Source organism: Anas platyrhynchos, chromosome 2, assembly GCF_047663525.1.
Source record: "Anas platyrhynchos isolate ZD024472 breed Pekin duck chromosome 2, IASCAAS_PekinDuck_T2T, whole genome shotgun sequence".
In the NCBI taxonomy this organism is placed as follows: Eukaryota; Metazoa; Chordata; class Aves; order Anseriformes; family Anatidae; genus Anas; species Anas platyrhynchos.
The window spans coordinates 105,871,737-105,885,699 of record NC_092588.1 but is presented as its reverse complement, the minus strand read 5'-3'; the positions used below and the strand labels follow the sequence as shown (position 1 = coordinate 105,885,699).

Below are 13,963 nucleotides of genomic sequence, written 5' to 3'. Positions count from 1 at the left end.
ATAACACTGTACTTCTTAAAAACAAGTTAAAAACATGCTTCTCCAGACACAGACACAGAGTTCTATGATGTCTTCCTGTAGGGCTGTGTGGTCAGCTGTGTTCATGGTGTTTTGGGGCTGATACAAGTTATCAGAGCTACATTATAAACAAGAAGCTCAAGATAAAATTCTGTGCTTGTTCCTTCTGTAATGAAACATAAATTAGGCTATTTTTAGTTGGTTTATATAATCTTTCTTCCCAATCTAAGAACATGGTATTGTATTTGCCGGAACAGACTTCTATCAGAAGGCCACATGCATATGTGTGTGTATATCATTTCAGATATGATTTTTGTCTCAAACACATGTTAATTTTTTAGGATGTGAACACCTTCAGAACGACCATGGAGTGACAGTTGATTACAATACCTCAGACCCGCTGATACGCTGGGACTCCTATGAAAATATGAGCCCTGATGGGGAAGGTGAGTAATTTTGTTAAGGCAAAACCTTTGGCAACTGTGCAAGAGTGTCTGAAAGGGAGGAAAGAGATTATCATTTACTTGAACCTACTGCCACCTCACTGATGTGAGGAATTAAGTTGCTGTCCACCACTGTCTCTTTAATCCTAGTGGCTCTTTACTCTTCCATAGAAGAAGGCTGTTTAAAAGAGATTCTTGTTAATACATTGAATTGGATTGAGTTGCAAATGGTTGGTATGAGTTACTTATTTGTAAACTAGCTTTAAAAAGTTTTTATTGTAAAGCTTCTAGTTTGACTACTAATATGGAATTTTAAGAACAAAATGATGTGGCCTTGAGTGCTTACTATATTATCTGGAATGTTACAGGAGGTGCATTAGTCTGTAAAATGATAGATAAATGAATAGGCAAAGATGTGCATATTTGCAAATTTCACCTTATAAATATACCAACTTCTGAAGTGTCCTTTTATTTCTTTAGATTTTTTTTTTTTCTGTAATATGCTTGTAAATGTAGAAGATAAAAGCTTCCAATAGCAGCCTTCATATTCTGACTTTAGAGTGCATGCTTTCCTGATGCTGTGCCTGAGGGAGTGATTGTGATTTTAATGGATGGAGTCATCATGTAAGTACTATGGTGGTTTCACACCAATGGCTAGCTAAACTCCTCCACACCTCTCTCTCTCACACCCTCCTTCAAACGAACAGAGGGAGAAAATATGAAGGAAAAGGGCTCAAGGGTAGGGACAGACAGATCACTCACCAATTACCATCATGGGCAAAACAGAGTTTGCATAGGGAGATTAATGTAATTTATTGACAAATAATAACAGACTAGAACAGTGAGAACTAAAAGCAAACTAAAAACAGCATTTCATCTCCATCCACTCTCTTCTACCTCAATCCCTAACACTGTCTCAGCTGCTCCTTCCTCCTTGTCCTATTCCCCTACTCTAGTGTGGGGCCCCTCCCACAGGATGCAGTCTTTCCTGAACTGATTCTGTGTGGGCTTCCCACAAACAGCAGTTCTTGAATCATAGAATCACAGAATTGTAGGGGTTGGAAGGGAGAAGAAGAACTGCATGGGCTGAATATGTGGGACACAGTCCTTAAGGAACAGCCTGCTTCAGCATGGGCCCCCCACGTGCAGCAGCTCCCACCAGACCTCCTGCACCGCTGTGGGCTCCTCTCCATGGGTGGCAGCCCTCCTGTCTGCCAGGGCACACTGCTGGTTCATATTCAGCTTGCTGTCAACCAAAACCCGCAGACCCCTCTCTGTGAGGCTGGTCTCTAGCGTCTCTCCCCCCAGTCTGTACGTGCAGCCAGGGTTGACCAGCCCCAGGTGAAGGACCCAGCACTTGCTCTTGTTAAACTTCACGTGGTTGGTGACTGCCCAGCTCTCTGATCCGTCCAGATCTCTCTGCAAGGCCTTTCCACCCTCAACAGAATCAACAATCCATCCCAGTTTAGTATCATCAGCAAATTTGCTCAAAACACGTTTTAGTCCTACATCGAAATTGTTTATGAAAACATTGAAAAGAACCAGCCTAAAATGGAGCCCTGGGGGCTGTCCACCAGCCTGATGTGGCCCCATTTACCACAACCGTTTGAGCCCTACCCATCAGCCAATTGTTCACCCATCGTGTGATGTTTTTACTTAGCTGTATGCTGGACGTTTTTTCCAGTAGGATCCTATGAGAAAATGTATCAAAAGCTTTACTGAAATCCCAAAAGATTGCATCAGTTGGCTTCCCTTGATCAACTAGATGGTTGATCTTATCATAAAAGGAAATGAAATTTGTCAAACAGGACCTACACCTCGTGAACCCCTGTTGGCTATGACCAGTGACTACATTGTCCCCCAGGTGTGCTTCAATAACTTCAAGGATCATCTTCTTCATAATTTTACCAGGCACTGAGGTGAGACTGACAGGCCTGTAATTAACAGGGTCTTCTTTCTTGCCCTTCTTGAAAATTGGCACAACATTTGCCAGCTTCCAGTCTACTGGGACCTATCAAGATTCCCAAGACCATTGAAAAATAATTGAGAGAGGTCCAGCAATGATGTCAGTCAGCTCTCTGAGTACCCTAGGATGAATCCCATCTGGCCCCATGGACTTGTATGGATCCAGGTGGAGCAACAAATCCTGCACACGTTCAGGGTTGACTGGGAGTTTATCATTCCCAAAATCATAGTCCTCCAGCTCAGGGCACCAGAGGTCCCAAAGCCCATCATTGGCATTGAAGAAGGAGGCAAAGAAGGCATTAAACGTCTCTGCTTTGCATATTGTTTGTGAGGTGATCATCCCCGTCAAGTAGTGGACCTATGTTTTCTCTTTTTGTGTTTAAGTATTAAAAAAAGCCCTTTTTATTGTCTCCCACAGACCTGGCCAGCTGCAACTCTAATTGGGCTTTGGCTGCATGAATTTTCTCCATATAAATGCAAACAGCAACCCTGTAGTCTTTTCATGTTGCCTGACCCTGCTTCCAGCAGCCATACAAATTCCTTTTTATGCCTAAGCTCCAGAAGAAGATCCCTGGTCAGCCAGGCTGGCCTTCTGCCCCACCTGCCTGATTTCTGATATTTCGGAATTGCCTCATCCTGTGCTTTTAGGAGGCAGTGTGGCAGTGCTCAGGATGTTTCTGTGGCATGTGCTTCCTTTCTTATCCCCTACTTTGTGTAAACATAACTGTCAGCAAACAGTGAACTGATGTTAAATATTTTAGCTGCTAAGATTCATTGGATAGACAGATTTGACCTTCCCATCCTCATGCATTGTATTATAAGTAGCTACATCAGTACAGGAAATTGAAAGCAGAGATAAATGTTTAGGCAGCACATTGTTGGAACATACAGAACAGTATGTTGCTCATATCTTAATGACTTTATATAGGAGACTTCAACATAGACCATTCAAAAGTACAATTACCTTGTTTTCCTGATGTTTGGAAGTTATATGTGCTACTTAATAGGCTTTTTTTTTTTTGGTAATTTGTGTGCTTGATATATTTTCAATTACCTGAGATGCAATATCAATATGATATGTTGGCATGGATATTGAGAAATTTATTATGCATCTGTAGAGAAGTCACTAGAGAAGCTAGAGAATGCACCATAAAAACATGAGATGTATCCAGATATTCTTTCCTCAAGCAAACATTTAAGAGGCAGGATAAATGTGAACCTATGGAACTCAACAATGGAATTGCAGGCAGAGCATCTGTCTCTGCATAGCTTTGGCAAAAGATCAAGAGTGGCTAAAACATATGCACAAGGGAACAGCTATGTTTTCTCCTAAGGATGAAATCTGTATTCAAACCAAAGGTAAACCTAATTTGCCATTCAAGATAAACAGAATTTGCTTAGGTCTTCCTTTACTTAGGACTTACAACAGGACAGACTTCTTTTATGGTTTGTGGCAGTCGTTCAATATCATGCTTTTGCATTAAAAGATTGTATTGAAGCCTGGTTTTCACCACAGGTGAGAGACCACTAACACGAGATGCTAATATCATATCCAGACAGTGAGCAAAGTCAAGAAGCTTTGCATGTGGATCTTTTAGCTACAATCGTGAAGTCATAGAAAGAAACTCTTTCGTACCTCAGATATAGGATGTGGTGCATTTGAAAGTCTGCCTGACAGTGGTGATACGTTTAAAATGTGGACGGGTCTCATGGGATGCCTGTTTCAGATCTACTCCATTACTCCTGGCCTTTTGTAGGAACTGGACTTCACAGTTTTACTTCTGCCTGTTTTCTATGGTAATTTCAGTAGCAATAACATGAAGGTGACAGTATTCCTGCATTGCAGTTACACACCTTGTTCATTTCAAAAAGAGTTTTGAAATTCCAAATCAAGGTGGCCAGAAAGTCTACAGCCAAACTCTTTGAAGTGCACATGGTTTCCTTTGTAGGTATGTGTGTAACAGCTATTTCCAAGCTATTTTCAGTGTGTTAAAATGGAAAAATAGTGAAAAAGAAAGCTGTTTATCTCCTTTGCAATCCTACACTTATTTGGCATTGTTAGCAAAAGAACAAGAGATGAAAGGACATGAAAAAAGAAATATGTACTCAAAGTATTCCTTGTCAGAAAGAGCAGTCAGGCATTGGAATGGGTTGCCCAGAGAAGTAGTGAAGTCACTGTCCCTGGGGGTGTTCAAGGAAAGATTGGACCTGGTGCTTAGGGTGCTTATGGTTGAGTGGGTGACATTGGTGGTAGGGTGATTGTTGGACCAGATGATCTTGGAGGTCTTTTTCAACCCTAATGATTCTGTGAGTCTATCTTATTTTATTAGTGTAATACAGTATTGCAGACAGAAACTATTGCTTTTTAAGTGACCGTAAACCCTGTGATGATAATAAAGTTGAGTATGCTCGCATTGGATATGGCCAGGCTAGCTTGCTCTTTGGAATTAGTTCTTTATCCCTTATTCTTAACAGTACAGGAATTTTGACTATTGGGAAGCAATAAATTAGTTGAATTTTGTTTCATAAATGCTGTTTCTCTTAGATCACTTGAGAACTGTCTGTTATATATTGCACTAATAGTCCTCCATAATAAATTGAAGATTTTATTATTTTTTAATTCTGAGTTTGTATCAAACTTCTTCTTCTAGTACATTTGCACAGAGACTTCTGTTATGTGGGTTTAAAACCCTGCAGTTGACTGTAAGATTTGAAACCACAAGAACTGAAACATCTTCCTCTTGCCATGTAGAAGTCTGAGATAGTTGTCATTGGTTTTCTTGTGGTTTTAAAGTTATGGTACTCATCAAGTCTTAAATGTCTTCTGTGGGCAGGTAGGAACAGAAATGATTTTTGGTTGTGCTGAGTACTCCTATTTTTGCAGTGTTAAGGCAGCAAGTACCATAAAGTATATATTTGTAGATTTACAGAAGGTTTCTCGTTTGCTGCATTGACAGAGATTTACAACCTGTGGTAACAAGTGAATGTACCCTCTATTATTTCAAGAAATTTAAATGTGTTTTCATTCCAGTTGATAATCATGTTTTTCAGGAGTTTTGTAGTTCACATATTTTCAGCCCCACTTCAGTGTCTTCATTTTGATTGCAAAGGTCATATACACTCCTTTATATTTAAATTGAATTTGGGAGATTTAGTTTGTTTACGATATTTTTGGAGGTATTCAAAGGGAGAGGGAAAGTAGTGGTAAATAAAGATTAAATAATTTTTATGGGAAGGGAATGTTGAAGGAATTAAGTGTTCCCACCTTCTACCTCCTGGAAAACTTTTCATGTGCTTTATACTTACTGTTCTCACTGTATTGTGTCAAGTGTTTCTTCCCCCTCCTTGATTAATACATTAATAAAATGTATTAATAGAACTTTTTTTTCCAGTTCACATTAATACATTTTCAGGATTATTTATACAGTAGGTAAGAGATGATATTGTTAAAACCAACACTTAAAATCTGCTGAAAATGCAGCTCCCCTTTTGGATAGGAACCATTATTTTGTGTGGAAATTACAGGAACATCCCAGTACAGCCTGGGCTTTGAGGTGTTCTGAAAATAAAATCAGATACATTAAAAAAAAAATTATATGTATTGCCAAAGAGCAGAAACTCCTTTTGCTAGGGAATATGAGTAATTAGAAGGAAAGATGACTGCTGTGGTTCCTTTTGCGGTGTCTAAAGCTGCTTTATCTCAGATTTATTCTCAATATCCTAATAGTACACTAAGGTTATTCTAGGGAGAATGAATCTACCATGAAGGAACAACTCTGTTTTAAGGTGATGACCATGGGATGTGTGTGACTGGGATGCTGTACTGCTATTTATATCTACTATTCAGTTTGATGAGATAAGGTGTTGGCATTTTTTCTTTTTGTTTTACTGATGAATAAAACTGATAGCATCAAAGGGGTTATAATTGTCTAAAATGTTATTTGTTTTGTTTAACTGAATTCAGTCGATTGACAACAAAAGTGCACAAAATTCGTTTTCAGTATTCCATTTTAAGACATTTCACTTCTGCTAATGATTGCTAGATCCCACTGCGGTCTTTTGTCTGCCAACTCTACAGCCTGTGGAAAGAAAAGAACATGAGCACATGTTACAAATTGCTGAAAATGACAAGAGCAGGACTTTCAGCAAGTCTTTACAAGACTGGAACCATCTTTCTATTATGAACCTTGCTGCTTGTTTCCTAGCAAACTGGCTTGGCTAGCTAATAATGTTTGCTAATTAGAAAAGAAACAATTTTGGAAACAAAAGGATGTTTTTAATTCAAGCTAAATAGGGTAGGGCAGAATGAATTCAAATTCCTATGTCTCTAGACTGTTGTATAAGAAATTTTCTAGCAGTTTATACACTGACCTGCTCCCACAAATTTTCTTTTAAGAAAAAAAAGTGTCTGCGAAGTGTCACCAGGTAGGCAATAAACAACATTCTGGTATGCACCTATGTCATGTGACTAGAAGAGGTGTTTGACTTTTATCGCCATTTTTTCTCCTTCTCAACCCAAAGTAAATAGCTATTGAATAGGGAGGTGCCCTCTCATGCAGTTAAACATGTGTTTTCCCGGAGGGGCCTTTCAGGATTGCAAAACTCAAGGGCTGAGGCAAAATTGCTTGGCTGTGGTAGCTTAAAAGGAATGCAGATGCCTACCAAAGAAAACAGCTGGTTTGATGCCATTTGTGGTGAGTGAAGCTGAAGAATAAATTGTTAGTGAATAAAAGGTAATTCCATCTTTTAGTCACCAGCTGGATGCAGTGTTCTTTGAGACAACGAGAGATTTGTTAGAAGGTGGGGATAACAAAGTGTCCTACAACAATTTTCCCTCTTTCCTGTTCAACAGTGCAAAATAAAAACATTTGTAGAAAATAGAAAAATTTGCCCTATAAAATGCTGGCATCTCGAAACAAAATCTGAAATGCTTTGGAGTGTTTGCCTTTGATTGTTTTTCTTTGAGGAAGCTTATGTCTTATATTTCTTAACATTTTGTATGTTCTTCTTTGGACTGTTATCATTTCTTATTTTAAATTTGGTTATTCTTAATCATGAGACTGTGGTGGTTTTACACAGCTGGGCAGCTGAACTCCACCACAACCGCTCTCTCACTCCCCCTACTCAAAAGGAAAGGGGGAGATAAGCAATGAGAACTAAAAGCAAACTAAAAACACCTTTCCCCCATCCACCCTTTTCTATATTCCCCGCTCCGAGCAGTGCAGGGGAACACAGAATGGGGGTTGCAGTCAGTCTGTAACACTTCATCTCCGCTGCTCCTTCACAATTACTCTCTGCCCCTGCTCCACGTGGGGTCCCTCCCATGGGATACAGCCCTTCCAGAATTGTCCCTACATGGGCTTCCCACAGGCTCTTCAAACTTCTCCAGTATAGGCCTTTACCATGGGGTTCATCCTTCAGGAGCAAACTGCTCCAGCATGGGTTCCCCAAAGGTGGCAGCTCCCCCCAGACCCCTGCTCCTTAGTGGGCTCCTCTCCACGGGCTGCAGCTCCGGCCCGGGGCCTGCTCCTGCAGGGGCTCTCCATGGGCCGCAGCCTCCTCCAGGCCACATCCACCTGCTCCACTGTGGTCTCCTCTGTGGGCTGCAGCGTGGAGATCTGCTCCATGTGGTACACCACGGGCTGCAGGGGGACAGCCTGCTCCATGGTCCTCTCCACAGACCGCAGGGGAACTTCAGGTCTGGTGCCACCTCCTCCCCCTCCTTCTTCGCTGACCTTGGGGTCTACAAGGCTGTTTCTCCCTCCTCACTCTCCCAGCTGCTGTTTTGCAGCAGTTTTTATTTTTTTTTTCCCTTTTGTTAAATGCACTTTCACAGAGGCACAAACAGCATCACTTACTTGGCTCAGCTCTGGGCAGGTCCCGTTGGAGCTGGCTGAAACTGGCCTTTATTTAACATGGGGCAACTTCTGGATTCTTTTCACAGAGGCTACCCCTGCAGCCCCTGGCTACCAAAACCTTGCTATGTAAACCCAATGCAAACACCAACAATAAATTGGAGATAAATTAATATAAAGTGATTTGTTTTGTATGCCAGTAATACTGAATATAAACACAGGATTGCAAGTTTTCATTTCCACTTGTGCTGTAATAGGTACACTGTAATTCTCCCTTTGATCCTCCTTTATTAGAGCATTGATTAAACCAGTATAGAAATACATGGATTAAATACTCTTTGCCTCCATATGTTAGGGAATGAGTCAAGTTCATGTAGGTGTTTTTAAGATTGTGCTTGATTGACTAAGATCATTTCGGTCTGTAATCTCTTATGTCCATGTTTATGTTTTTCTTGTTTGTTTGTTTGTTTTTATATAATTATTGAATGACAACAACAACAAAAAGTCATAGCACTTTAGATAGGTCAATTAGCAGATGATAGTTAAATGCAGTCAAAGGCTGGACTTTCAAAGAGCTTATTGATTCAAAGTGACTTATTTTCTTTAAGAGTATGTCTTGAGGCATCCTGAACACCTTTTTGAAAGTCTTGCATATTTACTTAAGTGCTAAGCTGAGCTCCAGCTTCACTTGGCTTGTCAAGCTCTGTGTGCTCTAAAAATATTTTTGGTTTTACCCAAATGGTAAGCATATCAATAGGTCAGTGTCTGAAATGAGGAATTAGGTGCATTTTACCTACACTGATTTTGTTAGATACAATCTGTATGTTCTGCTTAAGTTAAATTTGTCTCAAATGAAAACAAAAAGCCCCAAACGATGCTAACTATCAGAGAAGGCTTGTTATAGCTAAGATTAAAAATAAATATATAAAAAAAAATTTGAAAGTTTTTATGTCTGAAAACAAGAACAGATTAGAAGAAGGGTTCCTCAGGCCTCTGTTTTTCTCCAGTAGCCTCCTGCCTCTTACTGCCTGTACTTTCATTTCTCTTTCCTATGAACTCCTTTGTCCTCATTTTATTTTTTCAAATCCTATTTTTATGCACTCCAGTAACTTTTCTGTTTTTCCTTATGTAAAGGTTTCTCCCCCTCACCCTGATACCCCTATCTTTAAAATTCCATGGCTTTATTTGAAGCAGAGGTTGCCCACGTCAAGTAATTTCAAAGCTACTGCAGAGCCAATTATTTGCTTTTAAAAATACTTTTGTTATGTCCTCCAATTAATTTTTATCACATATTGATGATAGGCAGTGCTCTTATACCAAGCATGTTATTTACTAGCCACTTGTCAAGGCAGTAATTAGACTTTCTGACCCAAAGAGCAGAGAGTAAAATTCAAGTGGTTTAATAGGCATTTCTGGTACATTCAGCTATCTTTCGCAGTTCTATTTTTATAAAACTGTGCAAAGGACCTCTGTTCAGCACAGAAGGATTCAGATAATCAGAAACTAGGAGGAAGATAACACATGTGACTATGGGTAATGTTCTTTCTCTCTTCCCCTTCCTATATTCTTTACATAACTTCCAACAGCTGTTATCTCAGGGCCACATAACACTGCTTTTTCATGAAAGTGTTTCTCACCCAGCTTACTTGGGTTCTTGAGCAGACTTGCACTTACCTTCTCACATCTGCGTATTTCTTAGTCACGTCAACTGCAGTCTATTGTTATTAATATCATTAATTTAAACATTAATGCCCAAATAATAATCTCCTTCCATGCACATATACCTCAGGAAGAAGCTCTTCTTAACCCGACCTTACAGTCTGCTTAAAAGGTTAAATAAAGAGTCCTGAAAGGCAAATCTCTGCCACAGTTGTGTGTTCCCTCCCTGCAGCTGCTTCCTGAACAGCTCTGCCTCTCTTGTGAAGACAATGAGACATCCTACCTGTTAGCTTCACTAGGCAAGGAAAAGTAACTCTTGTTATGGTTTAGGTATCAGATATCTTTTTTCTAATAACAACTTACTTGCCTGGCAGTAGAGTTAGTATGGCAGCAGCAGAGAATGAAAGAATGAATCAAATAAATGAACTGAAAATACTTTAGTACAAATTATGATTTCCTGCTTGCTTATTCTGTGACTGTCCTAAGATCAGAAAGAGAAGCAATCAAGTTCCCTCTCTCTGCCTGCAGCCAGGCATATGTACACTGAACTCCCTTGTGCATTGTGCTTTCTAGGTGTGTGTTCTGGTCTAGAACTGTGCTTTGTGAAGCAATTTTTTCTAACTCCAGAGTACTTGTAAAATCATTGAAGTCCAAATGTGACCCTTATGAGTGGCTGGGAAATATACACTAGCATTTACTAATGATAAGAATTCTGTAAAGTGTTGGATGCCCCCTCCTTTTCTTCTCAAAAGATTTAAGCTTTAAGGACCTCATGTGAGCCCAATGGTCCTGCTTGTTAGCATTTTCCTACCACCAACTCTCTTGGCTGTTTTCCTTTCCAAGTGTCGTGGTTTTTGTGGTACATGCCTCTTTCTGATTTTCTTCATCCTTTTTTATTTTTCTGTTAAAGACAGGCAAACATAGCAAACCAAGCAGCTTCCTGATGACTGACTTACTGCTACTTCATGTTGGAAAAATAGTTCTTTAAAATTGAATACTCATATGAACATCAACATTTGCTTGGATGTCTTGGATAGTCAGGGGAAAGAAAAAACAGTGGTAGAAAATGACTTCATAATTTTTTCTTCTTTTCTCCAGTCCATTGTGTTATCTTCAAAATACAATTGTCTTCAAAACTTTCTAAAAATGGATTACATGATTTCCAGATGGAAGTTTATGAACCAAGAATTCATCCTGCAGCCTTGTAAGATTTACTGACTCAGGCCTGCTTCTTAGATCATGGCTTGAGAGTTGCACTAAATGTGATTTTAGCTTTCCAAATTCAAGAAAGCACCACAGTTAGACAGTGTGAAGGCCTAACCTGATACAGATTGAAAATGTTGATCCATGTTTGTTTGTTTTTTTTTCCCCCCACGAACGTTTTATTAGTTCATTGTGATCAGTTCATTTGCATGACCCTTCTCTGCTGATCCGAGTGCCAGATCAGGCATCATCTGTACTCTGATAGTCAGCATAAAAGTTTTAAAGAGCTCTATATTGGAAAACATAGAACTTGCAGAATTTAAATGTCCTGTACCTGAAATGGACCTGACTGGCACACCCAGTAATCTGAATGTCCTCAGATGTGTACATTCTGTGTACAGAAACAGAAATGCTCAGTACTGCAGAGTCATGAGGCCCAGGAAGCCTGGAACTGATACAGACAAAGCATCAGAAAAAAAAAAAAAAAAGTTGAGTGATATGGTTTAAGACCATCTTTCTAATGATGTCCCTGGCAGTGTCATGGTGGGTTAACTTCAGCTAGTTGCAATGTGCCCACCAGGGTGCTCTCCAACTCATCCTCAGCTGGATGGGGAGAAAAAATGATGAAAAAAGCCCATAGGTTGAGATAAAGACAGGAGAATCACTTATAAATTACTGTAATGGGCAAAACGGACTCGGCTTGGGAAAGATTAATTTAATTTATTGCCAATTAACAATAGAGCAGAACAGTGAGAACACCCACCTGCTCACACACACATTTTCTTCCTAGGCTCAACTTCAGTCCCTTCTTCTACTTCCTCCTATCACTGACTGGTATAGGGAGATGGGGAATGGGGATTACAACCTGCCCATAACGCTTTGTCTTTGGTACTCCTTCTGTCTCACTCCCATCCCCTGCTTTAGCATGGGGTCTCCCTCCCATGGGATACAGTCCTCTATGAACTATTCCAATGTGTGTCCTTCCCATGGTCTATAGCTCTTCAAGAACTGTTCTAGTATGGATACTTTCCATGGGATGTAGTTCTTCAGGAACAGAATTCACCCTTGTGGGTCGCCCATGGGCCACGGTTCCTGGCAGAAAACCTGCTCCAGTGTGTGCTCCCTTGCATGCTCCTGCCAGGAGCCTACTTCTGTGTGAGTAGGGGCTACACCTTCCTTCAGGATATAAACAAATGCTCTGGTATGGGGTCCTCCATGGGCTGCAGTGTGGATATCTGCTTTACTGTGGTTCTCCATGTGCTGCAGGGAAAAAACATGTGCCACCTTAGTCTTCTCCACAGTCTGTAGGGGAATCTCAGCTCCAGCGTCTGGAGCACCTCCTCTCATTCCTTCTTCTCTGCCCCTGGTGCTTGCAGAGTTGTTTCTAACCTGATTTTCATTTCTCTCTTCCAGCTGCAGTGTTTTTTATATTTGTTTTTGTTTTAGTCTTGCTTAAATATGTTATCACAGATGTGTAATCAGTGTTGCTCATTGGCTCAGCTTTGTCCTTTGGCATGTTCCTTTTGGAACTTGCAGGAACTGGTTATAATCAGACTTGGGGCAGCTCCCGGTCCCTTATAAGAGAAATCACCCCTGCAACCCCTCCCTTACAAAAATAATGCCACACAATTCCAATTAGAGACATTTAGCTGTTCAGAGCTTGCCTGAGTTCCCAAAGCATTCTTGCTGTGATTTTGTGGAGTACCACTAAAGCTGTCCATCTAGGACAATAAAATTACAGCAGCATTACAGGTCTGTCTGAATTAATCATTTGCAAGTAAACTCTTCATAAGAGAGGTTAATTTGTTGAGAGATGATGTTACCTGATTCAGGTTTCTTCTGCTACTCTAACTAGCACGTGTCAGTATTGCAGCTCTGTGTTCGAGCCTGCTGACTGCTGAGGGTTTAAGATCGCCAGCACATGAACTGCAGCCTTACAAAAGAGCAGAAGAGGCCTGCAGTTGAACTAAGGAATGCCATCGTATTTTTTGTTTTTTCTTTTCTCACAGTGAAACAAAATGTAGTGAGACCAAAACAAAAGTTGCATCTTATATGAGACTAATCCATTTATATTGAGTTTTGAGTATGACTTTTTTTTTTTGTTTCTTTTCACATTTTTGAGGTAAATTTTGGAAGTTTTCAGCAATTCTGTGTTGTCCTACTAGTAATCCAGGAACAGAGAGCCAGTTCTCTGGTTTTCAAAGGGTGCTGTCTGCATAGCCTGTGTGTATGGTTTGTGTCTTTTATCAGACTCCTGACTAATTTAATGTGCAGCCATTTACAGATTTGTAAGAACAGCAACACATGAACAGGAAAACGTGTACTTTTTGGAATTGGGTTTGAACTTAACTTCTAACTCTTTCATAATCAGTGAATAGGTAGATGTATTTTGTGAATATGAGAGCTACTTTTATCCTTTGTTCAAATGAGAAGTCATTAAAAAATCGAAAGTCCCTTAAACAAGAATTGAATGTTGTCTAGGGGCATGGCTGTCTTTTGGTGATACAGGCACACATTTTGAATATTTAGAGCAGAAGTTTGTGGGCTGCCATGTGGTGAGATACAGCTGTTATTAAAGGAGTAACTAACAGGCTTGCTCCCCCTAGTTTGAGCTGATTTCATTCCAGAGACAGAGAAGGAGTCAATGCCTGCCAGCGTGTGGGAGCTTGAGAGCAGCAGCTGCTACATAAAAATAAGCGAAATCACCACAGCGCTTCCAGAAAGTTTTTCTTGCCTGAGAACTCCAATAACGCACAATTTTTGAAGACTTCAGTGATGCGAGTGGCTGACCTGATTGTTCAATACAGAAGAACAATGTTT

At 40.2% G+C, this 13,963-nt stretch overlaps 1 protein-coding gene across 11 annotated transcripts in view; it reads left to right on the top strand.

Annotated features, from left to right (window-relative positions):
* The window catches only part of TNS3 (tensin 3), a 245,005-nt gene that overhangs the window by 152,198 nt on the left and 78,844 nt on the right, over positions 1-13,963 (top strand). For all 11 annotated transcript variants that reach the window (XM_038173696.2, XM_038173695.2, XM_027451289.3 and 8 more), the window contains one exon: positions 360-464. In XM_038173696.2, the coding sequence (XP_038029624.2) occupies positions 360-464 (105 nt within the window). The remainder of the gene's footprint in view (positions 1-359; positions 465-13,963) is intronic.